Genomic DNA, 26,797 nt, shown 5'->3' with positions numbered 1-26,797 from the left:
AGGCGAGTAATTACTACACGTAATATCTCAAATGTAATGATAGTACAAGGGAAACAAATTCCTAAAACCTTTCCTGCACACAATGTTGTGTTGATGAGCTACTTTTTTCAACCCTTTGCCACATTTTTACCAGACAGAACTCTCGTCTCTCAAATATCAATTTTTATGAAAGAAATAAAGAACAATTGACAATTTGCTGTAATATTTTCTTCGGAAAAGTTTTGTCGCCCCCAAGGGTGCAGGGGGCTCTGGCCCACCGCGGAATAACCGTATGAGAAATTTTCAAAATCACCAGAGAGAGAGGAAAAGAATGAGAAACAGATATAAAGGGAGAAAATTGTGGAGAGAGAGAGAGAGAGAGAGGAGTAGTGTGAAAAGGAGAGAGAAGAAGAGAGAATGTCAATGAAAGAAAGAAGAAAGGGAGGAAAGAGAGTGAGTGTGAATAATAAAGAAAGATAGAAACTAGAAAAGAAAGAGAGAAAGAAAGCATGAGAACAAAAATATAAAATTAATAATCATTATCACCAGACCAGAGCTCTGCTGATATAATTGTTCATCCGAACAAAATTCTCTACGAGATCACTGATGGGGAGAGAGCACCGTCCATCTATCCCAGCAAACAAGTGAAACTAGATAATTAAGTGCTCATATAACCCAAATATTCATTTTTGTATAGTATTTGGAGCTGTGCTACGTATATCTGACTGTACCCCAGAAAATATTTCTTCCTATGCGTTCTCAGTCTTTACATTCTGGCATCGCTACCGCTGGCTGGTAATGAAGTTTGGAATATGTCTCATCTGTGCTTGTTTTTTTCTTTTCTTACGAGGTCCATATAACTTCTAAGGTCTCCTACTTTTTCTTTCATAAACAATTTACACAACAGAGATGAAACTTCATTCACTTCTCAACATAGTCTCCCTCTAGAGGCACACACTTTTCGCGAACGCTTCTTTAGGGGTCTTCTTGCCCCACTGGAAAATTGCCGATGCAATAGCAGCACGAGATGAAAATGTGCGACCCCGGAGAAAGTCCTTCAGCGTTTGGTAAAGCCAAAAATCACTAGGTGCAAGGTCAGGGGAGTATGGACGGAGCATGTGATTCACTTCAAATTTGTTTTCCATGAAGAGCGGCTGAACAATGGCCGCCCAATGAGGAGGTGCGTTGTCCTGATGAAAGAACACAGCTTCAGCCATTTCCGGCTGTTTCTTTCGCAATGCTGGAAGCAACTTGGTCCTCAAATCAGTTCCATAGCTTGTACCCATCATTGTGGTACCCTTAGGATGGCATTGCCTGTAGCATTATATGGGTGTGAACTTGGTCTTTTACATTGAAAGAAGAACATAAATTGAGAGTGTTTGAAAATAAGATCCTTAGGAAAATATTTGGACCTAAAAGGGATGAGGAGACGGGTCAGTGGAGAAGGTTACATAATTTAGAACTACATAATTTTTATTCATGTCCAGATATTATTAGAATAATTAAATCAAGAAGACTTAGGTGGGCACGTCATCTAGCACGAATGGTAGAGGAAAGAAGAGTTTACAGGATTCTTGTTGGGAAACCTAATGGTAAGAGACCTGTAGGAAGGCCAAGACGAAGATGGAGGGACAACTTTGAGATGGACCTAAAGGAAATCGGTAGGGATGGAAAAGAGTATATAGATCTTGCTCAGGATAGAGACAGATGGAAGGCCTGTGTTGCTGCAGCCATGAACCTTCGGGTTTAAGAAGGCTAGAGAGTTAGTTAGTTAGTTAGGATAGCATTGCGTGAGTATAACGCCTTCGCTGTTCCAAAACATCCCTTTTCTCAGCAATGGAATAACTGGCGTCTGGTTCGTGGGCGAGGCTCCTTTGGTTTGTTTACATACGACGTTCGACATTACTTGAACTATCAGACCCACGAACGCACATTGCTCACGTTCATGACACCACCACAGCATGTCTCAGTCAATTTAAGATGAATATCGATGGGTGATACTCCACGCAGGTGAAGAAAATGGATAATAACACGCTGTTCTTTTGATGTAAGTGATGTCATTCCCAGTTTCAAAAACATGTCTGTCGTTAGTTAGCGCCACTAGCTTCCTATGGGCCGTTTCGTATTGACATTTGGCCTCATCAACCTTCAAGAATGGATGCTTCTTCTCAAACAACTCTCACGTCTATAACTGCTTCTAGTAATGAAGAAAAAATAGGAGACCTTAGAACTTGAATGCACCTCGTACATTAATCTTCATGAAACTGCTTTCAAACTGACAATGTGCACTCAGCTTTATTGTTAAGATATGTTCAACATAAATTTAAGTATTTACTCTTGTTAGGTAATAAAAACAATTACATATAAAAGCCTTTGGCACCAGCAGAAAATCAAAACTTTTCAATCCACTTTCTCGTCGCCCTCTATATATTTATTATATATGAACAGTTGAACAGTTGCTAAGTATGAAAGAGTTATTGAAGTGAAACTTGAACGTTTCAAATCTGACATGTTCCTACAACACCAGTTAAGTGCAAATGCATTTGAGGACTTAAAATCCATGCTACGTGAAATAGAAATCACCACGTACATCAATGTACTCAGTCAAACTACCTAGTTAGAAACCAGAGCCATCTATGAGAATAAATTGTAAACAGACCTAAAACACGCAAACCCTCATGTAGATGTAAACCCTTATGTTTTAATGTAGTTCCGTCCATTCCAGATGAAGAGAGGCATTTCCCATTGGGTGCCAGCCAACAGCGGTCATGGTGCAGATGTTCACGGCACCAGCCACGGAGGTGCTCTGCTGTCCTCGATCGCTCAGCAAGCAGCTCTGCAAGCGAAATCCGCTTCCGCAGCGCAGCACTCTGCAGCGGGAGCAGCCGCTCAGCAGGCCAAAGCCAAATTGGCCAAGAGCGCGCAGCAGGCTTCGCAAACAGCCCAAGCAGCTTTGGCCGGAAAACAGGCCATCGTGAGCGCGTTGGCCATACAGCTTCAGGAAGCTCAATCTCAAGTACAATCAGAGTCTGCTCAAGCTTCAAGCGCTCAGCAAGCCGCCGACGCCGCTCAGCAGTCAGCTCACCAGTCGGCTCAGCAAGTCCAGGCCCTGAGCTCAGCTCTCTACGGCGCTCAAGCTAGCGCTGCGAACGCTGCCCACGCCGCTCAGGCCGCTCAGCAGCAAGCAGAAGCTCAGCACCAAATGCTCAATGCAGCCAAGCAGCGCATTCAGCATCTACAAGCTCAACTTGCAGCTGCTAAAGCCGATCTGGTGGCAACTCAGCAAGCAGCTTACAAAGCAGCTGCTGCAGCTACGGCAGCTCAGCAGAATGCTGCTAGTTATGGAGGATCACACGGAAGCAGCAACGTAGGTGGACACGGAAGTAACATTGGAGGTGGTCACGGAAGTAACATTGGAGGCGGATACGGAAGTAACATCGGTGGAGGACACGGAAGCCATGGTTAGAAATGGATTTGTTGCCGCTGTAACTTATTAAAACATTGATTGTAGGGGAAGATATAATAAAATATACTCGATTTATTACTGTCAAAACATTATCTTCTATACTATATCATATAGCTCTATTGCTAAACCTTGGATGCACCCTGTTGATTTCAGCGTTCCTTGCATTTTGCAGCGACCGGAATAAGACTATTTTTCAAAGGGTTTGCAGATGGTATATTATTTAAAAGAAACGTAATTGATATGGTAAAATACGTGTACAGTTCTTCCATTTTGAGAGAGAGTTTTTCAATTAGCCAGCGATCACACACACATGTTGAAGACTCAAATCTACGTCACAGCTGACGTGATAATCTGATGGATTGCATCACCCACGGGCATTGCTCAAGTATTGCATATCTTTTGGAACGATCCTCACATATACGGATCACAGGACAGAAAATTAAATGATATTTGCTACAGTATTGAAAACATAATATCCGACCCTCCACAATAAATGTAGTACAATTTATTAGCAACAGATGTCCTCGCAATGTTTTTATCCTTAGATTGATAATTTGATTTGAATGACAGAAAACAGAAGCCATGAAATGGACAATTCCGAGTATATCCAATCAATTCGGGTTTGTCGTATGGAATGAAAGTTCTTATTCTTCACGTTGATAGTAAAAAAAAAACTTTAGTGAAATCACCTGTGCACTTGTACTGTACTTATACACAAACCATAGATGGAAATAAAACCACAACAGCTATTGCCAAGTCACTTCTCTTCTCGGCGCTGAAATTGTCTATGAATTTGAATAAAGCTTTAATTATTCTCAGCACATTCTATTCTTATTAAAGGCAGTCTAATTTTGAATTAAGAATATTCAATGTGTGTTGGTGGCTATCGGGAAACACTTAAAATGTATATGTTGGTTGTTTCTAAACCTCTCTAAGAATTTGGACGATGGAATGAAATGGACAAACCAAGAAATATATGTTGCCCGACATTCGAACCTGGGACCAATATCCTACGTAAATTTAAGTCCTTAATAGTTGAAAGGCAATGCAAAAATATAAGTGTCCGTTTAAATACAGCTATGAACCCTTCTCCCTCCCCCGTCTCCTCAAGCAAAATAGCGTAACCCCCTCCCATTTTGCTTTACCGATAACTTATGATTCTGGTGTCCCTTTCATTTCAAGAAAAGCTTAAGAGAACTACAAGTTAATCTACCAGTCTCACCACTGACTTTATTAAGATAGCTTTATTTGTGTGGAGAAAATAAAAAAAAACGCAACTTCTACTCTGAACCACTCCTAGGTTCGAATTCTGAATAAGGCATAGAGGTTTCATTGTTTTTGTTACATCGTCAATTTCATTACTTATTCTCTTCGTTGCCATTATATACTAAATATACAAATGCGCAGTAACGTAAAAGTTAAGGTGAAACTACACCCTTCATATTGGAACATATGCCTTGAAGGTATATGGGGTATGTTGAGTTAGGGCTCCATATATCCACAATTTCGGTCATTGTTGAGTTGATGTGGTCAACACCATAACCATCAAATTTATTTGTCCAATAGTACCATTTTATGAGAGGCTTAGTGAACCCCAGAGACGCTTCATGCAAAGACATTGCTGGAAGAATCTAACTGGGCCACAGCGGGTCTGCAAATATAAAGTAAAAATGAGTTTATTTTGATTTTTTGAGTCCACTTTATGCTCAGGCTAATCGGGACTGGATTTAGAGTCTAAAGTGGGATACGAACCATTATGTAAGTCACTTCTGGGATGTATCTTTGCACCCAGAAATGTCCGTAACTGTACCTTCACCGGGTATCTAACCTGAGACCCCTTAATTGCAAGGTATCGACGTTACCACTACGCCATCGGGGAGTCACACTGTAAAAATTGGATGCAAGTATAATTTCCTAAGTGCTAACATGATATTAATATTTAGAGTCCATGTTGCTGGAATGTCCATGTAAGAGGAAGGTAGAACATGTTAGATAAATATATTTTATTTCAATTTTGCTGGACTTGTACAAATGGATTTACATATTTTCTTGCCTGTAGTATGGACGTCGAGGTTAATATCCCACTTTGAGGGCAGTAGTGAGACCTCCTCCGTAGCTACTAGCACCATGACTGAGCACGTTGGCTTGAGCGACTTGAGCTGCTGAAGACGCCTTGAAAGCAGACTGAGCGGTTGCCGAGAACGCTGCTTGTGCCGACTGCAACTGCGCTTCCAGATTCTGCACCCTCTGCTTGGCGGCGTAGAGCATCTGGTTCTGCGCATCTGTCTGCTGCCTAGCGGCGAAAGCAGCTTGCGCGGCGTTGCCTGCGTTGGCTTGAGACGCATAGAGTGCTGCAGTCAGCGCCTGCATCTGCTGAGCGGCCTGGTGGGACGCCTCCTGAGCTGCGGCGAGAGCTTGCTGAGCTTGTGCTGCTTGTGCCGACTCCGAGTGGACCTGTTCCTGGGCTTCTTGCAGCTGTTGGGCCAGTTGGTTGACCAGGGCTTCTTTGGCGGAGAGGGCTGCTTTGGCTGCCTCTGCTGCTTCCTCTGCCTGCTGGGCGAACTTGGCCTTCACCTGCTGGGCTGCCTGAGCTGCTGCTGATTTCTGGGCTGCGCTGGCCGCTTTGGCGCGGTAGGCTGCTTGCAGGGCGATGGTGGAAATCTGGAAGTGGTTCCTTGCGGATCTTGCACCGTACGGCACCACCCTTACTCCACGTTTATCCTACCAATAGAGCATATTAATTAAGCACCTCACTTTACACAATTGAAGCATTCCACCCAATAACGCTGTATGGCACATTTCAGTGAATGCGAGAACAACGGATAAAACATGTTGTATGTTACTGGACTAAAGTTGAAACAACACAAAACCTTATGCAAACACAGTAGCAATCTTTGGGCAACATCCGACATTATGGCTGGCCAGCTTGTAACCTGTAGAAGCAGGGCTGCAGCATGATTTCACTGGTAACTCAGCACATTCCCAAAAGTGCCATACAGCGTTATTCAGTGGGCGGATTCAATTTTTGATTGATTGAAAATAAACTATGGGTAGTCAGCCCTAAGGCTATTTGCACCGGTCACTTTATACTAGTACGAGCCAGTTATCAAGAGCAAGTAGGGCATGTCTCGCTTCTTTAAAACTCATTTTATAATCACCGAAAACAAAGAATTATCGGAGGATTTGATTGATTCATTTGGTGTTTTAAGTCCACTTTATGCACAGTAAGGCTAATCGGGACTGGGCCTACAGTTTCAAGTGGGATCCGAATCACTTGTGCCTCCACCGGGTACAAGGCGACGACGCTACCACTACGACATCGGTATCGGAGGATCAAATGATAAAGTCTAAGGTATATGTGGCCAATCGACACCATATCCAGGAGCTAGAGCCTCGTTAGCCTGCAAGAGTGCAGTTTCTAGGATGTAGAGTGGGATGCACAAGTAATGCTCGACAAATTAGCCATGATTATGCTTATAAATGTTTCTCTTGGTTCGCACGTATTTTTAAGGCGTGCCTATGCTAGTGCAGAGATTTGTCACCAGCTTATTTGACGTTTTGCTTCAATTGTTGAAACTTTCAAAGCGTAAAGCAAGGAATAAAATGGCTCTGAACAATTTGCTCAGTAATACTTATGCATCATGCCAGTGGCGACAATTGGCGGGTCAATTGTTTTTAAAATAAAGTACTAACGTCAGCAAAGCGCAATATTACTTATATTGTATTTAATAAGATAATACAGCGTGTCCACAATGAGACTCCAACATTTTGAAAGTCTATAACTTTTTCATTTTAAATTGTACAGCTGTGATTCCGGAAGCAGCAGAAGCAGAAACTCAAAAAGTTTATGTGGTAACGTTTTAGTGCGCGCAATAGCCGTAGTGGCGCTGCAGCACTCGATTGTTTGAAAATTGAGATTCTAAACGAGCGTGCACAGGTTCATTCGAAAGGAGTCCACAGATGTCAGTAAGACAAGCAGTGAAGAACTGTGTGAACTGTCAGTAGTGGGATTGATGCTACAACCAGTGCCGGAAAGGAAGAGCTCCTCTCCAGCAGATTTGCTACACTTAAAACTTGCTCAACATGGCCATATGAGCTTTTTGCTCTAGTGTGGAACCCCGTCTAATCCAAGATTTTTGTAAAAATTCCCTCGGGAATTTTTCAGAAAGGAAGAGCTCCCTCAGATTGATTTGTCTATACTTAAAACTATCGCAAGTTCTCTTATTATCTTATTGTTTCTGTCAAAATCTTGAATTGATATTTATTGGGTTCTGAGACCCAGTGAAGTGTGGTGCATGCCTTGTAATCAGGAGGTTTTTGGGTTTGAATCCTGGTGAAGCCCCCCTGATGGCAAAATGTTAATATTGTTGTCTTGTAAACAAGGGGCTCTGGGTTCGAGTCTTGATAGATTGAAATATGTGTGGCATTCCACACGTGAGATTTTGAGATAGTTGATATACAACCCCCAGATCTTAAACCTAGTAAAAAGTGTTTTACAACAATATATTGTACAAAAACTGAATTTCTCAGTTTTCTTATTTTCTCATGTTTTATAACCACTCGCTCAATACAATAGGGGAAAAGCGGGCAAACATAATTAATTGTTTGCATGTTTTGCCGGCACGCAAGAGATATAATCTACACAGCTAGAAGGGAACATTAATGATTTTTCTGTGCGATTCACTGAAGGGGCCATTAATCTTTCTGTGTGACAGGGGAAAAAGTGTAACATGTCTGCAACATGTAAAAGTGTAACAAAGATTATTGAGATATTTTCACACAGTGGCAATGAACTGCCCCCCTTCATGCTGAAAGCAATTCTATTCTGATAATATGAGCCTAGGCAAAGACTTAGAAAATATTATGGCAGTTCAAAATCCAATTTTGTCTGTATTAAGGTCTCAGAACCCAGTAAAATGTGGGCATATTCCATATGGAGAAGTGTTAATATTGTTGCATTGTAATCAGGGGCTTTGGGTTCGACTCCTGATATAAGATTGAAATATATACAACTGCCCATACATAAGATATTCACTGCTAGCTGATAATACAGTTGAGGTTTGTGTGTTGTATAACAGCATAATAGAAGCAAATATCTTCTAGAATTGCTCTGTGACCCTCTCATTTCTTACATCATAAACATATGATTTTTCACCTATGAGAATAACACTACATATGGTGTCATCAGGTAATGCCTCATGGAATTCACAGATAATTTTAATGTTTGTCCTGTCATTCACCACAACTTGTTTCCTTTTTGAAGTGTTGATTACAAACATGGGTCTCTGTGCTTTGAATTCATCTGGTGTGTAATACATGTCAGTATTGCCTGTAGTGACCCTTTTGAATGCCGAAAATGCCTCATATAATTTGAGGAAATCAGTCTTGGACATGTCTAAATTGTAATTTTCTCTAGGAAAGACCTCATTTCTGCCATTTTTAAGATATATGTTCTTGATGTTGCAGTTATCAAATCTACTTGAATTTTTTTCCTGATTATTGTGTCTTCCAGTCTGAAACAATACCACTACAAAATCAGGCATGTCATATTGTATACTGGAGAATGAATTTGTAGCATCAAACTCATAATAAGTACCAGATGCGGGCTTCTGTACACATTGATATGTATAAAATTGCAGAGGAACCTGTGGATTTTTTATTATATCTGCTTTGTATTTAAGAGCATAACTGGCCTCATATTCAACAACCGGGATTCTTAACTCCATAGTCTGAATAATGCATTTGCCTTCATCAGGTAAGGTATTAGGCAGAGCTTCCCCTGTAGAGTTTATTGCACTGTACCTCATCAATGCATTGTTATCATTTGCAGCTCTTCTAAATGTGATTCTTAACCCACCTTTCCACATAATATCTTTGTAATCTGAGAAGAATCCTGGCAACAGGCGCATGGGGAACAGCACTGTGTGGCTCTTGGTTAATATTTTCTCACCAGCCTCAAATCCACCAATTTTGTAGTAAGAAGCCTCGGTTTTGGATAATTTTAATGTGGCCAAAGCTGTGGAGGTAATGCCGGGATAATCTATTCTGTTTATAACAACACCATGCTTTCTGATCTCAATTTCAGAGAACAGATGCGGCACAAAATTATCTACCAATCTTATATTTGAATTTGCCGGGTAATCTGTTCCATCGAGCTTTACAACATCAAATTTGATGTATAGATCTGCTCTGTGAGGGTGTATAAATCCATCCCCTACATCAAGATCAACCTCAATCTCTGTGTTGGGTTGATTTAAATTTGCAAATGTCCTCCTGTTTGGGGGGAATGATTGTAGCTCATAACTCTCAATATTTTCCATTGTATGTATTTTTATTTAAATATTAATCTCTATGATAGCAGTTGTTGTGGCTCCAGCAAAATCAACTAATTCTTCTTTTTCATTAGTGACCATCAACTCAATATTATCTATTCTATTATGACACACAGGAAAAATATAATGTTGGGGATGGAGTGTAGATGATTGGCTCCATAAATTCAGAATTAGGTTTGAATGTTGCAATGATGCCAGTTTGTTTGTGAGTGCCTATACCATTTGATTTGGTGATCATACCCTCGGCCACATTACAGTGAATATTCAGAGTCTCTATGGCTAAGAATTTAGGTATATTCATAGCAGTGTGTTTGATGGCCGGTTCAAGTTTTGTGTTGTTCTCAAAGCCTAACAGCTCTCCTATAGTACCCAGATCCACTGTTTCTGTAGCAGATACAATCTCTACTCTGTGAGTGACAGAATTTTGAGTTAACACTACACCTCTGGGTAATTGAGCATTTAGAGTGGACAGATTATACTGCCCTGGAGTGATGACAATTTTTTGATCACCAACTGCAATTGTATTGTTGTGGTGTGTAATATTAGGTATCAAGTACATGCCATAAAATGCTCTGAGAGCTATTGTTTTGGGATACACTATGTCATCATGTAATTTGAGTTTCAATATTGAATTTTGGCTGGTGAGATGGAATACCCCCCATGATGTTTCAAATACCACAAGGCTTTTTGAAAATTTTCAATTGATGGTTTATTTATTTGAGACATATATCTAAGAACAGATAAGCACAAATGTCCGCAATTAACATCTTTGAAGTTTTGAACACGGGCATTATTGTAATAAAGATTAGCTGAATTTAGATATTTTACTAAATTTTCAGGTGGAACACCTCCAAATGAATCAAACACAAATGCCTCATCTTTTAAATATTTAAGATAACAGATCCAGTGTGTGCCCTGATTTTTGTACTCATCCAAATTAACAATGCCACACTCTTTGTTGAGTGGTTGCTCTGGTAAAGAATCAGACATGTACACACCTCTAAAATTTTTGATGCCCAGTGGCTTGATTAAAGCTTCAATATCTTGGTTTGTAAGCGGCTCTTGTTTTTTTTAAACTTATTCATGACTCTCTTAACACCTTTGCCTTTTTTCTCCATGGCCAGGTTATGGCGCCTCTGCTCATCTAATTCCGCCCTATTTTTCTTGGCATCTATTACTGTTTTTGCTATGGCAGCTGATCCCCCAGCCAAGCTCCCCACAGCCCCGAGAGCAGCTAAGATGGCGGGGATAGTAAATATGAAACCCCCCACATGTGATTTTTTTCTAGATTGTTGTAATTTTTTTAATTGGGGGGTACTAAGCAACAATTTCATACCATGTCCCTTTGCAATACAAGAATTTTTTTTCTTGCGCTGCTTTTTGGTTAAAAGACTATCAATAGTTTTAAGAGATTTAAGACCTGCATAAGGTATTTGATACATAACACCCTTGGCCTTCATTGTAGGTTTATTATATACATATTCACAACCCCCACCCCAGTTTTTGTTTGGTGCTCATAGCTATGGTGGTTCCCAATGCTGCTATTTTTTCACTCAAAGAAGCATCTTTGCTTACAAATCTACCAAATGCAGCCTCTTCTAATTTCTTGTCTGCAACATGTCTCTTGTCAAGATCAGAATGTGTGTTGTATGCTATGTCATGGTCTCTACAAGCAGCATCTAGGAGATTTACACCAGGATCCCCTCTGTTTAATCTGTGCTCCAATTTTGTGCCTGGACCACAATACTGTTAGCCTGGAATATGTAGTTCAAATGGCAGCTTGTTTATAATGTCATTAACCAACCCCCGACCCTCAGAAATATTCCAAAATTTAGGGGGTAGAGTATTAATAATTTTATGAGATATCCAATCCCCTTAGTGTCATTCACTATAAAATTAGACAATTTGGTGCTTATCATGTCCATAATTCCAACCTTTTCATTGTAAAAATTGTGGTTCCCAGCATTTTCCTCCCCAGCTATCACCAATAACCTGTCTACAAGTTTCCTGACATCATCAACCCAGACAAATTCTTTGGGCAAGGTGTTGTATTGTTTGATTCCACTGCCAGTCTTGATCTGTGACCATATGGGCTTGATTAAATTATTGTATTTTGCCCCACTGCTAGACTTGACTCTTCTTTGTGTGGGATCATTGTTCTGGTATAGAGCATCTGATTTTATTAATATTTCTTTGTAGTGCTCATAATCTTGATCTGTATAGCTGCCAGGCCTTTTCCTAGTCATCAGTTCCCACAACCCAGGTGTTCCGGGGTACTTAACAAAACCACCTTTTTCTCCGAGACGAGATTCTGAATAAACAATCAGATCATCTCCCATAAATGTTACTCTGAAATTGCCAATTCTATGTATGATGCTACCATCAAGCTCTGTGTCAGCATATAAGCCAAACACCTCATCTTTATTGTCTTTAGGTGTGGTTAAATATTTTTGAGCAAGAAGGCCCAATTCAATAGGATCCTGAGTAGCTTCAATTCTTCTAGGAGCAATAGGACTAGGTGTATGAATACTGGAATGTGGGGTGATTGGATAATCTAATATGTTCCTAGCAGCTACAGGTACAAGCTCCGTGATCAAATTTTGATTTTGCTCTGTAACAGTTTTGATATTTTTACCTAATTCACTAATAGCATCAATTACAGGCTGTTCTGTTTGTTTGTGTTTTTCATAAATTCCTCGGTTCTCTGATTTCCATCCCTTAAATCTTTTTACAAGATAATCTCTTAATTTAAGATCATCAATGATTGGCCTTTTCATGGTTATTTATTTATGTTTCAATGTCTAGAAAATTGTTGATTTTATTTCTGTATTTGCCACTACTGGGTGTTCTTGTCATATCAATTGTGACAAACCCATAACTGTCTTGGTTCCAGCACCTGCTGCAAAACTTAGAAAAATCATTGTAGCTCAAGTCCCCACCTACATATTCATCGTGTATGTGTTTGAGGTTGGTATGATCTTGATGAAACACACATATAAAATTGCTGTTGTCTCGGATCAGCTGCTTCGGTATTTTTGAAAAAGTCTGTGCCAGGTAGAAACAATCTATGTTTTTGTGCCGCCCCTGTGTAAAGAAATTTCTAACCTTGTTTTGATTATCCAATATAATGTCATCAAACACAACAACAGAATTATCGAGACATTCATCGAGTGGCTTAACATCTGGTTCAAAAGTGGCAATATCCAATCCATCATATAGCTTCATCAGCTGCTGATATTTTAATTGTTCCAAGCTCTTAGAGAAAACATACAAGTGCCTGTTTTTCCAGTCTAACCAGTTGGGTGCCAATAAAAAATTATCAATTAATAGTGTAGTTTTACCACAAGCCGATGGCCCAACAATAAGACACCTAATATTATCAGGCAGCAACTTGCCATTTCTCTTAATCTGCTGTTCAGGTTCTGGCAGCCTTTTTATAACATCCCAGGTGCTCATATTATTATTTTGTTTGCATCGATCCAGCTGTTTTCCGGATGACCCAGCCATTTGACAAGTAACTTGTTGCCTTTTCTGCGGATGATTTTTTCTATGAGATATGTGTCAGGCTGTTTAGTTTTGCTGAGTTCTTGTTCATAAACCCGGCCTTTGAGAATTTCTCCTCGGTGATCTTTTATTATATATGTGTTAAGGGTGCCAGGTTTAACTTGATCCACTGTAAAAAATTCAGTGCTCCAGTTTCTTGTAAAACCTCTTTTGAATAAGTGCTTATATTTGCTGATTCTTACTTGATCACCCACCCTGTATTTGGCCTTTCTTGTTGTTGGCTGGTATCTAGGATAATAAACAGTCCTGATCAATTTTTGCTCATCAGATGAAGTTACTTCAGAGGGTTTCATGTTGATTGTGGAATGGACCGAGTTGTTATATTTATGTAGAAGTTCTGGAAGAATATTAATCCATTTATAATTACCTTGAAGTGTAAATTGTTTATACATAAGATTTTTTAAGGTTCTGTTGAATCTCTCTACAATTGAGGCTTTGAGGTCACTGTAACTCGAGTAATGTTTTATTGCCTGGCTTTTAATAAATTGTTGGAACACAGAATTATAAAATTCTTTGCCATTATCTGTTTGCAAATAGCGCGGGGATCTTCCACTCTGATTGATGATTGTCCTGAGGGCTTCTGTAACACATTTTCCAGTCTTGGATTTGAGTGGCACAGCCCATGCAAATTTTGAAAATGTGTCTATTACAGTGAGTAGATACTTGTAGCCCTTGTTGATTTTGTCTAAGTTTTTCAACTGTCCACTTGACAACTCAATCAAGTCGCTTTGCCATAAATCATCTATGCCTTTTGTGACTACTGGCAGTCTCTTATAATTATGTCTGGCTTGTCTGTGTAATTCATCAACAATAATTTCTCTAGACATAATATGAAAACAAGAATATTGCAACTATAGGGTGTTCAGCAGCTGATACTGCAGGATTTTCTAAATATAATTTGTCCCCTATTTGTATTTTAAATTCCAGAGATCCATCATCTTCAGCATAGGCTGTTTCTAATGTATTGGGATCTGTAAAATCCTCTAACTCTACACTGGTGATTTTTACTTTGTTGTCAGCATTTGTTATTGATAAGGTGGGGTAGTGGTGTGCCTGAGGTTGAAGCCAATATTTGATCTTGATTGGTCTCAATGTGCCCCCAACAAAAAACTGGTAATAAAATTGTGCAGGGGACAGCATATATATTTTGCCACCTGGTGTAAATGGAGAATCATATTCTTTGTTGGGGATGCTGTACAATTCAAGAATTACTGTATGTTTTGGATTCTCGATTATGCCTGTTATTTCCTTTTCTGCTGTAAGCAATCTGCTTGTTACAGATTCAAGGTGCTCATTGATGGTCCTAACAACATCATCATGGCCTGGCTTGATTTTTATGTCCACAATAAGTTTCTTGTATTGTTGCACAATCTCTTGAAGCTGGGTGGCAAAAACAGACAGAGCATTTGCTTGATTGGATTCCATGGTTCCTAGCTGTTGCTTGATATTAGCTACAATTTGTTCCAAATTTTCAACAACTGCCAATTTTGAATTTTGAGCAGTAAGATCATGGACCTGTCTTCTGATATCCTCAAACAGGGCATGCAGTTCATTAATATGTTGATTGGTTGGTAGAGTGGCCACTGTCTGAGTGAGATGTTTGATCTCTGTCTGGATATTCTTGATATCTTCTGATTTCAATATGCGATTCACTGCTCTCTTAATATTTTTAAATTCCTGTGATGTGGGAAGATTTGAAACAGTATTCTGCAAAGATTCAAGTGCCAATTTTACATTGTTTAATTCAGAAGCATCAGCCACATTTTGCATAGCATTTTGGAGCAGGGCTATATCTGCCTGAGTGGGTGTTGATTGTTGTAAAATTTCAAGTTTTGTTTGAATATCATCGATCAAATGATGAAAATGTGAAAGCTCAGATTCAGTGTTGAGGTTTTCAAGCTTTGTGATTTGGTGCTGGACACTAACAAGAGTATCTACAATACCGGGCAGGCGAGATTCTTGTACATTTGCCAAATCACTTTGCACTGCTGCTATTGTACCCTCAAGATGGGTTATGGTACTTTGAATTTTTCCAAAATCTTCATATGTTTCAAGTTGCAGCTTGATGTTTGCAACACTCCGAGTTATTGCATTCAAAGCATCAGAAGATGGCAAATTGTTCATAAAATTTTCAAGTGTCTCAATTTTTTCTTTAACCTCGGCTATGGCATTGTTCAAGGGGTCCAGATTAGGTATTTGGAGTGATTGAATCTGTTCTTTTAGAGTGGAAATCACTAGATCAAAATCTTCTTGTGATTTTATGCTTTTGACAATTGTTTGGAGCTGTGTCTGGACATTATTTATCTGCTCTTCCAATTGTTGTTTCAATTGCTCAGAGTTGTTAGCCTGGGTCTTAAATTTGGCTTGAAGAGCTGCAACAGCTTCTTCTAAACTTTGAAAATTATCTAATGTGGCCAGGTCAGTATATTTCTGAAGCAGCACTTTGAGTTCTGAGTCAATTTTAAGAAGAGGGTCCATGCATTGTGATTGTAAATTTGTAATTTCTAATTGAAGACTGGCATTGAGTGTGGTTTGTAAAGCTTGTAAATCACTTCTTAATTTCTTGACTCTGACATCAAGCATCAGAATCTCATCACTGAGATCTTCATGTCTTGTATGGCCAAATATATCATTAGGCATTTTTGTTTTAGTGGTTATTTATTATAGAGTATCTGATTCTTAATTCTATAAAAAAGGGTATAAGCTTGTCATATGATCCCGGGACCTCAATATATAAGCAGTCACCAGCAGAAACAGTATAAACAATGCCAGAAACCATGTTTGAGTGCTTAATTCTATAAATATTTCTCCCTATTGAAATCTTGACATCACCCTCAGGGGTTGTAATAAATTGCAATTGCCCACCTACAGGTAATTGGTAATGATTTAAATTATTGTTAAATATGTACAATGTTTTACCTGTTTCATCATCAACATCTGTAAGTATGCTGTTCAGATGAATAATTAACAAGCCACTCAGTTTAGATATTATATCAGAAGAGGGTTGTGGTGTCGGCAGCTCCATAATAGCCTGTTTTTTGAACCCAAATAAGTTCATAGGCATGTTTATTTATTTCAAATCATGCTCTGTGTTTGGGCATTGATTGCCATTTTTCAAATCACAATGACCCCATGGTAAAGTATGTATGCCACATGATAAAATGCATCTCTTATCATCATGTGGGTCCAGAGCCACTTTTCTTACAATATTGCTAGTCAATAAGTGATCCTCACTCTGAATTCTATTTTCTGATGTTTTGATTAAATTCTGGGATTTGAGGCAATTTTTATAATCTTCAAATACAAGCTCTTTGTCAACAGTCACTCTGCCAATGCCCTTGGCCTTTTTGACAACAGCACTACATGTTTCAAAACTGTACACTTTGGCACTTAACCCAGCAAATTCCACAATAACATCACCAAGTGTCTCATCTTTTAACTTGCCAGGCACCTTTTTGTTGTGGGGTTGAATTATTGTATGTTCACTGGTATCAAAATATTGAAACAATTCAGGCTGGGACATATCTTGATAAACATCTTCTGTTTGAATATCAAGAATAAAACTATCCGTGTCCATGTACATCAATTTTACACGATCACCATAAAAAGGTTTCAACACATCATAATACAATATTAACATATGTAATTTGGCCAATTCCAATATTGCAGCCCCTTCATAAATAGGCTTATCAAACTTAATCTTTGTTTTTTTCATGTTGAAAAGTGCCATGTGCTCATCATAAATTCTTCTGTAATTGAAGTTGGGCTTTGCAACCAATTTTTTGCTCAGGCTGGGGTCAGTAATTATTTTAACATCGGTATGTTTTCTGACATTTTCAATAGTTTTGCCATACACAGAATTCACCATCAATTTAAACAAGCCCTTATCAAATTGGCTCTTTGCAGATGTTCGAAGCTCCGTGTTTGTATCAATGTATGGTTTCAACCATTCTGAGTGCATGAACCTTAAGACTTTGCCAATTTTGGTTACTTGAACACCATGTTTCATCAGGAACTGGAGGTTTTTGTAATATGTGACATAACCCTGTTTTGGCTCTAGAGTCATCATGAGCTTCTTCTGTTTAGAGCCAGGTGAGCACTGAACCTCGGGAATTGGGGGCAGATCAGAAAATTTATTGTGCAAATCATCAGGAATTGTCAGATCAACCTCTAAGAACAGGCCATAATTACTGTCATCAAAATCCTGAAGATCCTCAATATTGAAATCTTCAACCCATTCAAGCCCTGCATATGGCAATTTATCCATCATAGCGTGACCATAGAGGCTGTTTGCATCTACATACACTATATAATTTGATGGCCGTGCTGGATCATAATCAGGCATATATTTGTTATTTGCTCTGGCATATCTCTGAGAACATTGCACCATCCCTCCTCTTATACATTTCTCCATAAACAGATACTTATCTTGATCGTGGATCAGATCCAAATGCATTTTAGTGTTCAAAAACGTTGCAGACCATGCTAGGCCCGGAGCACTGTAAAAATACATTGGATCCAGCTTATAATTTTGCATGGAAGATTTTCTGAATGCCTGCAATATATCAGCTGAGAGGCTGACATCAAGTTTCAAATATGCCTTGTGATAATCACCAAATGTCTTGCATTTTAATTTGTTCCACATCAACTTGGCATGGTGATAATCTTCATCAGTGATTCCAGATCCTCTGATTTTGCTGTAAAACTCTTCTTGTGGTGGCAGGGAACACTCATCAAATTTAGAAAAATCTGTAACATAGTCATATGGATATACACCCTTCCGCTCTGTAAGAATCAAGAAATCTTATGTGAATAGGAACACCATTAACTTTAATTATTTTGGTAATAGCAATATATTTCTCATCATTTTCAGCTAAAATATTTAAATTCTGCTTGTCAAACCCCCCGTACCTGATCAGATGATGGAAATCATAATTGGATGCTCCATGGAAAAATACGGGGATACATCTTGATCTCTTGATCTGAATATTGCAGCTATTACACAGGGCCTGTTTATATCGACCATCTGTATGAGAATGGTGTTTCACCTTGATATTTGCATCTGAAAATTCAGAATCACATACCGGGCATTTTTCTGCATTGTTGAAATCTTCAATCTGTTCCTCTGTTAAAGGCAACATAGGCTTTGATTTTAATAAAATATTAGATGCTATGTCACGGCTCTCATTTTCTATTCTATGTTCAAATTCTTTGATGGCATTTGGTCCCATGTATAAGTGTGGCTCACTAGCTACACCATCCCGTATAACTATATAACAAAAGCTGGAAGGTTCATGTAGCTGGTATGGTGTAGTTGAAGATTCTTCAGGATCTGGATTGCAGAATGCATGAGGTTTGAGATTCGATTCAAAATCACAAACAATATATGCTGGGTGTTCCGACAAGGCTTTAAACTTTTTGAATTTGCAATTTTCACTTGGATTAGGCATTACCATATGAACAGGTTTATGGTTGCCACAGTATTTCAGATGCTCAATTAACTTGTTTTTAGCAATTTCTGCATTTTTTTCACGAACCCCATTCACCATTTTTTGACCATCAAATACAGTTAAACATCTTCTGCACAACTTAAATATTCTATGAGTTTTGTCTAGTTGTTTTCTGACTAAAGCTTCAAGATTATGTATCAGAGTGTAATGATATAAGCCATCCCCTTCAATTAAGAGCAGATCAATCGGAACAGCAGAATCATCATCAAATATACTGATTCTGAGAGGTTCTATCAAGCAATTGCCAGTGGAACAAATAAATACATTAATAGATAATTGTTTGCCATTGATATTCCTGGCCCTTTTTTCAAATTTGTCAATATTCTGAACAGACATTGGATATTCCAAACCCTCCATTGCATCATCAAAATCATGTTCATGTTGTTTGTAATAAGTTATTCTCTCAGGATTCCTTGAAACTGGATACAAAGCAGCTAAAATACACCACAAAAAGCATTTCTGGTCGGTTTTTTTTTATATTAACCACGGCTTGTTTGTTTTTGATATTGGCAGGTAATGGCAAATATGTAGATCCTTGCAATGGGCTGAATTCAGAAATATTAACATATAACTTGTGTGATGAACCGCATAGGCTCCATCCGGACTCTTTTGCCGCAAATTCAGAGTGTTTGATATTCAGTTGATCCATCAAACTGCTTATTATTTTGTCCGAATTTGTATTTGAATATACAGGTACAGTTTCTGTTATGTGGGGCTGTGTAAATTTTGTGCCATTTGGCTTCTTATATTGTGTAAACAATTTGAGGGAGAGCTTATAAGAGCCATTTTGTGCATTAAGAATTGCCTGCAGATCAGAATTTACACTGTTCAAAAAATTCTCAATGCCACATCTTGGCTCTGATACAAACCGATAATCCCTTAATTGGCTGTTAAAACTGCTGTGGATAGGTTCATAGCGTGGCTGCTTTGCTGCTCTGGCATTAAGAGGTGCTTCATGCTTTCTTTTCAGACCAGATGCGGATGGTTGTGTTGACGATTGTGCAGAGCAAGTATTTTTATGTTTATATATGAAGTATTCCATGCTGTATTTTCTATTGCATTTGGGGCAGATTTTTGTGGGAGTTCTGCATTTGTCTGGGTTACAAATCTTTTGGTGTCTGGCCCAATTAGAGCTAAATATATTTTTATTGCACTGATTACAATATTTTTGATTCGGCATTTTTGTTGTTGTTTATTATATACAATTTCCTGGGTTTCGATTCAAAATTTTATACTGAATCAGTTGGGTTCAGCTGTGTGCTTTGTGTGTGTGTGTATATGTGTGTGGGTGTGTATGTGTGTATGTGTGTTAATATTTTTGGCTTTGGTATTTATATAAAATTTCCTGGGTTTTAAATCTAATCTCTATAGGACAAATATAAACTTGACTCTAAATATAAGTGGATTACAACAAATATCAGATTTTATATTGTTCAATTTAAACCAGTAAGTATGAGAAGCACTGTATCAACACATCTGCTCCCCTCAGTCACTCTCACAATACTGGCTGATGCAATACTCGGGAATTTCTGTAAGTACTGGCGCTGAGGCGAAACATGCAAACCAAAAATCAATACTACCGTCTCGGGAATTATACACACTGGCACAGAGGAGAAACATGCAAACACGGAGCAATTCTAGAGGGGCTCTGCATATAGATAAAAAAATTGAACCTGGTATCCAATTAAACTTAAACCAGTGTGTATATGTATGGGTTTTTGCTTAATTTCTGGTGTGGCCAAAAATTGACAAGTTTATGGACAAAAATCTGGCTGATGCAACTTTTGTAAGTATGCACAAATCAATCTGAGAGAGCTCTTCCTTTCTGAAAAATTCCCGAGGGAATTTTTACAAAAATCTTGGATTAGACGGGGTTCCACACTAGAGCAAAAAGCTCATATGGCCATGTTGAGCAAGTTTTAAGTGTAGCAAATCTGCTGGAGAGGAGCTCTTCCTTTCCGGCACTGGTTGTAGCATCAATCCCACTACTACTGTCGACCGTTTCATACCAAGTTCTCTCGCTGCTTGTCTTACTGACGTCTGTGGACTCCTTTCGAATGACCTCCGCACATTTTCTACAACCTGTTCCTGGATTCTGGGTTTACCACCACAGTGTCCTTTCAAAACATTGCCGGTCGCCAAAAACTGATCACACCACTTCTTTATAGTCGTGAATGTCGGAGGATCCTTATTGTACACACGACGAAAGTTCCGTTGCACTTGAATAAGTGATTTCGTTTCTGCACACCACCACACAACCTGTGCACGCTCGTTTGGAATCTCAATTTTCAAACAATCGATTGCTGCAACGCCACTACGGCTATTGCGCGCACTAAAACGTTACCACATAAACTTTTTGAGTTTCTGCTTCTGCTGCTTCCGGAATCACAGCTGTACAATTTAAAATGAAAAAGTTATAGACTTTCAAAATGTTGGAGTCTCATTGTGGACACGCTGTACTACTTTGATATGTATCTATATTTATATGTTACGGCATTAGGGGCATAATGTTTAAACAAACGAGGAATTCGAGCTCCGATCTTTTGAAGAATGACGTCACGATTGCCTTGCCAGGTAAACACACACTTGGGCGTCATCGGGTGGAGAGTCCTGGGTTCGATACCCGGTGGAGGCACATAGTGTTCGGATCCCACTTTAAACCTTAGGTCCAGTCCCGATTAGCCTTACTGTGCATAAAGTGGACTAAAAACACCAAATCAATCAATTAATGAAGACATCGGGAAGTGGTTCAAAGAGCTACTTAGACCCTCCTTGTAACTTGGTATGGTTCATTTTCACTTACAAACCAGCAGAAGCTGTGATTTTTGTTGTAAATAAAATAATAAAAGTTCAGTTCGTATTCGAAATGAATAACCAAACTAAGAAAGGCATTAGGTTGAAGAAATGTAGCAAAATACAGGAAGTCGGTAATATTTTCTTTCATATTCCACCACTCAAGTCAAAGAATGAATGGTTCCACAATTTTCGAAATTTAAAAAAATAGAGTTTTATATGACACGTCAAACAACATTAACTTTATGATTAAAAATTCCTCATAACTTTTGAAGCTTTTTCATGGACTAAAAGTTAATAACAAAATACAAAATCTATGTATTGCAGTGCACGAATGGTATGAAATGAAAAAGAATAATGAAAAACGGTTTTTCATTCATCTGGTAATAATAACCCGTGACTCGACAGCCCTTAAAGGACCTAGGCAGATCTCCCGACTGCAGTTTCCCTCCCACAATCCTATCTAGAGGTGTGGAGATCTTCAGCCAGTAATCGGGTTACGTGGGGTCAGCACGTCGAACCCTCAGCCGTTATGGGAGATTTCCCAGATCGGATTACGCTACTCACTCGTAGCTCCCCAATTTCCTTAAGATATGGATTGCCACCGGTCCTATACACAAGCCAAAAACCCAGAGATCCCTCATCTGGTGGGTATAATAATAGGATATAATAATAATAATAATATTTTTTTATTATTTTTCTACTAGTGAAGTTTTATAAATGGCCTGACAGGTAGAAATTATTTTGGCAACACCCGTGAGTACACACTACCATCCTGTGCACGCTAAGTAAGTGACGTTTCGTGACGTTAGTGTCACTCTCTTTACACACACTTAGAGACGCAAAAATAAAAGTCTACTCACCCGTGTTTCAGATGAAACTAACTGCAAGAAGGTCACCATGGCAGCTGGAACATTGAAAACAGTTTTTACTAAAGGAACATTTTTATAATTAATATGGATGTAGTAAATGCATGCTTCTGTATCAGCCAAACTTAGCTTATAACAAAATCTTTGGTTTAGACGCTTTAAAACATAATATAAAGAAACAGGTTGGGGGTTGTCCTTTCTTGTGCACATTAAATCCAATTATCACGAGCTGCTAGCAACCTCTTTGGCTACTCGCATGTTTAACAACGTAGTATTATGTCTTAGAAATTAATCTGCCAAACCGTACTGAACGTGTAAGTCAGTGGTGTATCTATGATTCCATTTCAGGGATTTTTTTTCGAGATACATATCCGACCAAGCCACGATTAAATTACAGTTCCACCTAATATCAGTCATAATATGCTGTACAAAATATTCTTGATATTTTAGCGTGTTTTTCAAAAGAAATGAAAATACACTATAGCGGACACCTTCATATTGGAAATTAAACTACAGACCATTTTCCTTGTTTGAATCACTTGTTTGAATTGCTTTGATTTAATTTTTCTGCCACTTTGACTAATCGCGAAGATGAGGATGAGTGATGATATGATGAAATAGAAGATCACCCATTCCCAGGCCGGGATTCGAAGCCAGGATGCCTGACGTCATAGCACGATGTGCTAACCATTCCGCCAGGGATGTGTACACAAATAATGTAAAAATATATGTTCGAAGTGTCCTCCGTAATCTGTACATGAGACGGTCGAAGTTTCCACCTCTCACTCATTTTTTTGATATTGGATTGCTTTGCTCGGTGGAAAATGTAAATATGTAGCAGTCTCACACAAAAAAAGAGAGTTATATTTTCCTTTCATCCATGTCCCTTACAAGAAACAATGTTTCATAAATCTCGACTTACTGATTGTTACTTAAATGTTGTTTCACAAGAGATATGATCAAATTTATTATTGCCCTACTGAAGATAATAATGTACTGAGTAATAGATTTCTGATGCATCGTGGTGTTATCACCGTTTGCATGGCTGTATGCACACCACGAGCAATTCATAAGTACTACACGATATATAGATTATCATAAGTGAAAAGTTCATTTTTGTACGTTTAAGGCTTCAGAAGTAAGTTGTTCATGTATACAGAAATGAAATGTTCATAATTCGTACTCACCGAAGCACACAACGACTGCTGTTTCGGCTCTCATGATAATAGGATAGAGGAGGATCTGTAATAGGTAAAAATAACAAGTTTTACATTAGAAGAACGATTTAAATGCGTTATTATTTCAAAATTTAACACGACAATTAATTTTTAGTTTGTGGAGCATTAAACCGAATTTATTAAACGAAAAAGTGCTGCACGATAGTCAACCTAAAATGAATAAAAAATCCTGTTACCTTTCAATATGTATGTGGTTCTTTCTTTGCTCTGCGGTGCTGGATATTATGCTACTACTTTTATTGTTTTACATACACATAGTTGAGTGCAAACAAATCCTATAATATGTGCATGGCGAGGGATCCCTAAAGGTCCCCCCCCCCCCCGCAATGTGGTGGTTTTGCGATTTGCAGATCGGGCACTGAACCTATGCTTTCTTGATAATCAAACTTCAGTGGTGAAATCCAAAATCGACCACTTCACTTCACTCCACCGAATCGACGACACGCATTGAAATGTACCTGTTGTTTATCTATCGTCAAGTTTAGTGGGGGGGACATAGTAGGCCATGGTCCATACTAAATCAGACTGAACTACCCTGTGATAATATAATAGCCAATTTTCAAGATATAAATAAATATGAATATGATTCTGATTAAAAACCTATCTAGCTTCGGAGTGCACTTACTAATCCCTTGATCCTGGTGGTCTACAGTATTATAGTACTTTTCCATATTTCTAATTAATTTGGATAGAATTTTAATTCATCACCATATCATGTGAAATGTTATTAAACTCATAATTTAACATATCTTCAACAGAATGTCTAAACTTGCATAATTTATCTTTACTCCATCATTGAAACGTCCTGTGACTGGATAATAAATTCTTGTTTGGATCATGTAACAACAATGTCCATATCAAAACATACATTATTTTGTTTGAAGATATGAATACATCAAGAATAACTAGAAAACATATTCTACCAAACGTGTCAACCTACTACGTAAATTGATATGATATTGTGTACGACTGTTATTGTAACTTCTAAAGTTTGGTCACAGTAAAATTGTTCAGATTGCGTTTACATTCCCAAACAAATAATCCAGGTTTAAGAAATAGATAAAACTGCTGCTTACCTGTACAACGTTCAGAAGAAAAGAAATGTCTGTGGTTCTCCTCAGGAGCTTAAAGTATTTATACGAACATAGCGACATCTATTGAGAAAACTTGTTACAAAATTTTACCTAATTCTCGGAAGAGTCGCCACTTTTCTTACAAGAGGATTCCGACGATAAACTTCGAAATCGTGCGCCCAATTTACAGAGATAGCAAAAGAGAACTTTTACTTGGGAAATTTTCATTTCTTGAATATTTCGAGCTTTCTATTATTTTAACAAAATCGATCGTTCGATACCCTGGCAAGAAACTGTATCGCAGAAACCGATCTTCTGGTCAAATGAGGTAATTTTGTTGCAAGAAGGAAGCTTTCAGTGGGGTGTTCGAAACGATATTATCTGGAGGAAGAATTGGGCAATTTCGAAAATCAACAGGTGCATTGTTTGTGAGGTCCAGGAGACTTTGCAAGTATAAAAATTTGGTAGAAAGTGAAAACACGTTTATTGAGATATAAGCAAAAGTGATTTCGTTTAAGTGGACAAAATTAGAGATGGCTATTTCAAAACTATAGCTTTTAAAACAAGACTGCACCGGCTGAAATGTGAGGAAATGTATTAACTGTAATTACATAGTAAGCCTCCACATAGGTGTAGTGGTGACGCCGTCGCCTTGTAATCAAGAAGTCCCAGGTTCAATACATGCTGGAGGCACAAAGTGATTGGGATCCCACTCTAAACTGTAGGTCCAGTGCAGATTAGCCTATCTGTGCATAAAGTGAAATAAAAACACAAATCAACCGTTTCTAAATGTACTCACACAAGTCTATTCTTCTATAATGTGTATATTCTTATGGTACTTTTACTGTTTAAATATTTCTTGGTATTTCGTAGCGAAGTTCATGTGGTTCACTTTAAATGCTTATCTGGAATACAGTTCTCAAGGCTAAGCGATTAGTTGGATATTTGTTATGCAATTTAATTTTTTTTAAGGGCAAGGATATTATTTATTTCTATCTCTTATAATCAGTGTTTCTTTCAGAAAATTTGCTCCGCGATGGGGCGGGGGGGCATTCCAGAGAACCAGGAGGGCGTTGTGAATCTCATTTGCGAAATACAACATATGTGCGTTTAATATTGAGAATTACCAGTTCTCGTTCGTCGTTCGTCGTTCGTCAAGGAACTTGACGCTGAGCGTTACAGGTGGGAAATAATGTACAGTAATATTTTCTGTTTAACACTCTTTCATTTTCACACTGTTGAATAACTTGAGCATAAACGAGTTTCTTCATAGCCTGCCGTTTGAGATTTTCCATTTGTACACTCACAGTATGAGCTGAAGAGGGTCCATGTTTCTCTAAGTTCCCATTTTTTCCCAAAGCTTTTCTGATAGATGTAAAATGAGCAGTTATGAACACGCCACCTATCCTTTGCAGAACTTTTGCGTCATTCTTCATGAAATTTTGGCATAGTTTACAAAACGCGCCTCCTTTTTCTTCACTATACTCCAGCCAACTGTACTTTTATTCCCACTGTTTGTTGCAGTGGCGTTCTTCTTTTGCACCTGATGATTTCGAAGGATGCAGGTTGGAACTGGAAGATCCCACGGTAGACTGCAACTTCCCGCGATTTCTTGCTAGGTCCTGCCACTGGAACACAAAAAAGCAATGCGGTGGCTAGATTCTAATAATCGCATAAATATATTTTTTTTAACTCAACACTTTTCAGTCACCTTTGACTCAACAATCGATTTTCTTATCGTTTACAAATATACTGTTGTGTATCAATTACAAAGAAAATACCGCGTCGGCTTTGATGACAACAAGTCTGTGCTTTTAGTGTGGAAAAAAGGTTAGTGCGGTTGCCAAAGTGTGAGCGTAGTTATTTACAGAGGAAAATATAAAGGCAAAAATATTCGCCACACAAAGAAATGCGGTCCGATGCGACGGAAACAATGGTAGCAGAAAAGTTTTATACTTTGGGTTTGTTGTACA

General features: G+C 38.5%; 2 protein-coding genes across 2 annotated transcripts; one reads left to right on the top strand and one right to left on the bottom strand.

Annotated features, from left to right (window-relative positions):
• Positions 1-2,704: 2,704 nt before the first annotated feature.
• Positions 2,705-3,445, top strand: LOC145989059 (uncharacterized). The gene has a single exon (XM_083124356.1). It carries the CDS (start codon positions 2,705-2,707, stop codon positions 3,443-3,445), a length of 741 nt encoding a protein of 246 aa, XP_082980482.1.
• A 2,028-nt stretch (positions 3,446-5,473) lies between these two features.
• LOC145989058 (uncharacterized) lies at positions 5,474-22,546 on the bottom strand. Its single transcript, XM_083124355.1, has 2 exons — positions 22,508-22,546; positions 5,474-6,166 (listed from the first exon to the last, which is right to left on the bottom strand). The coding sequence occupies exons 1-2, from the start codon at positions 22,544-22,546 to the stop codon at positions 5,519-5,521; spliced, it is 687 nt and encodes a 228-aa protein (XP_082980481.1). The 3' UTR covers positions 5,474-5,518.
• Between the last annotated feature and the right edge of the window lie 4,251 nt (positions 22,547-26,797).

The sequence above is a fragment of the Lepisma saccharinum genome, chromosome 6 (assembly GCF_977018435.1).
Source record: "Lepisma saccharinum chromosome 6, izLepSacc3.1, whole genome shotgun sequence".
NCBI lineage: Eukaryota > Metazoa > Arthropoda > Insecta > Zygentoma > Lepismatidae > Lepisma > Lepisma saccharinum.
Note: the sequence above shows the minus strand (reverse complement) of the source record. Positions and strands in the feature narration are given on the sequence as shown.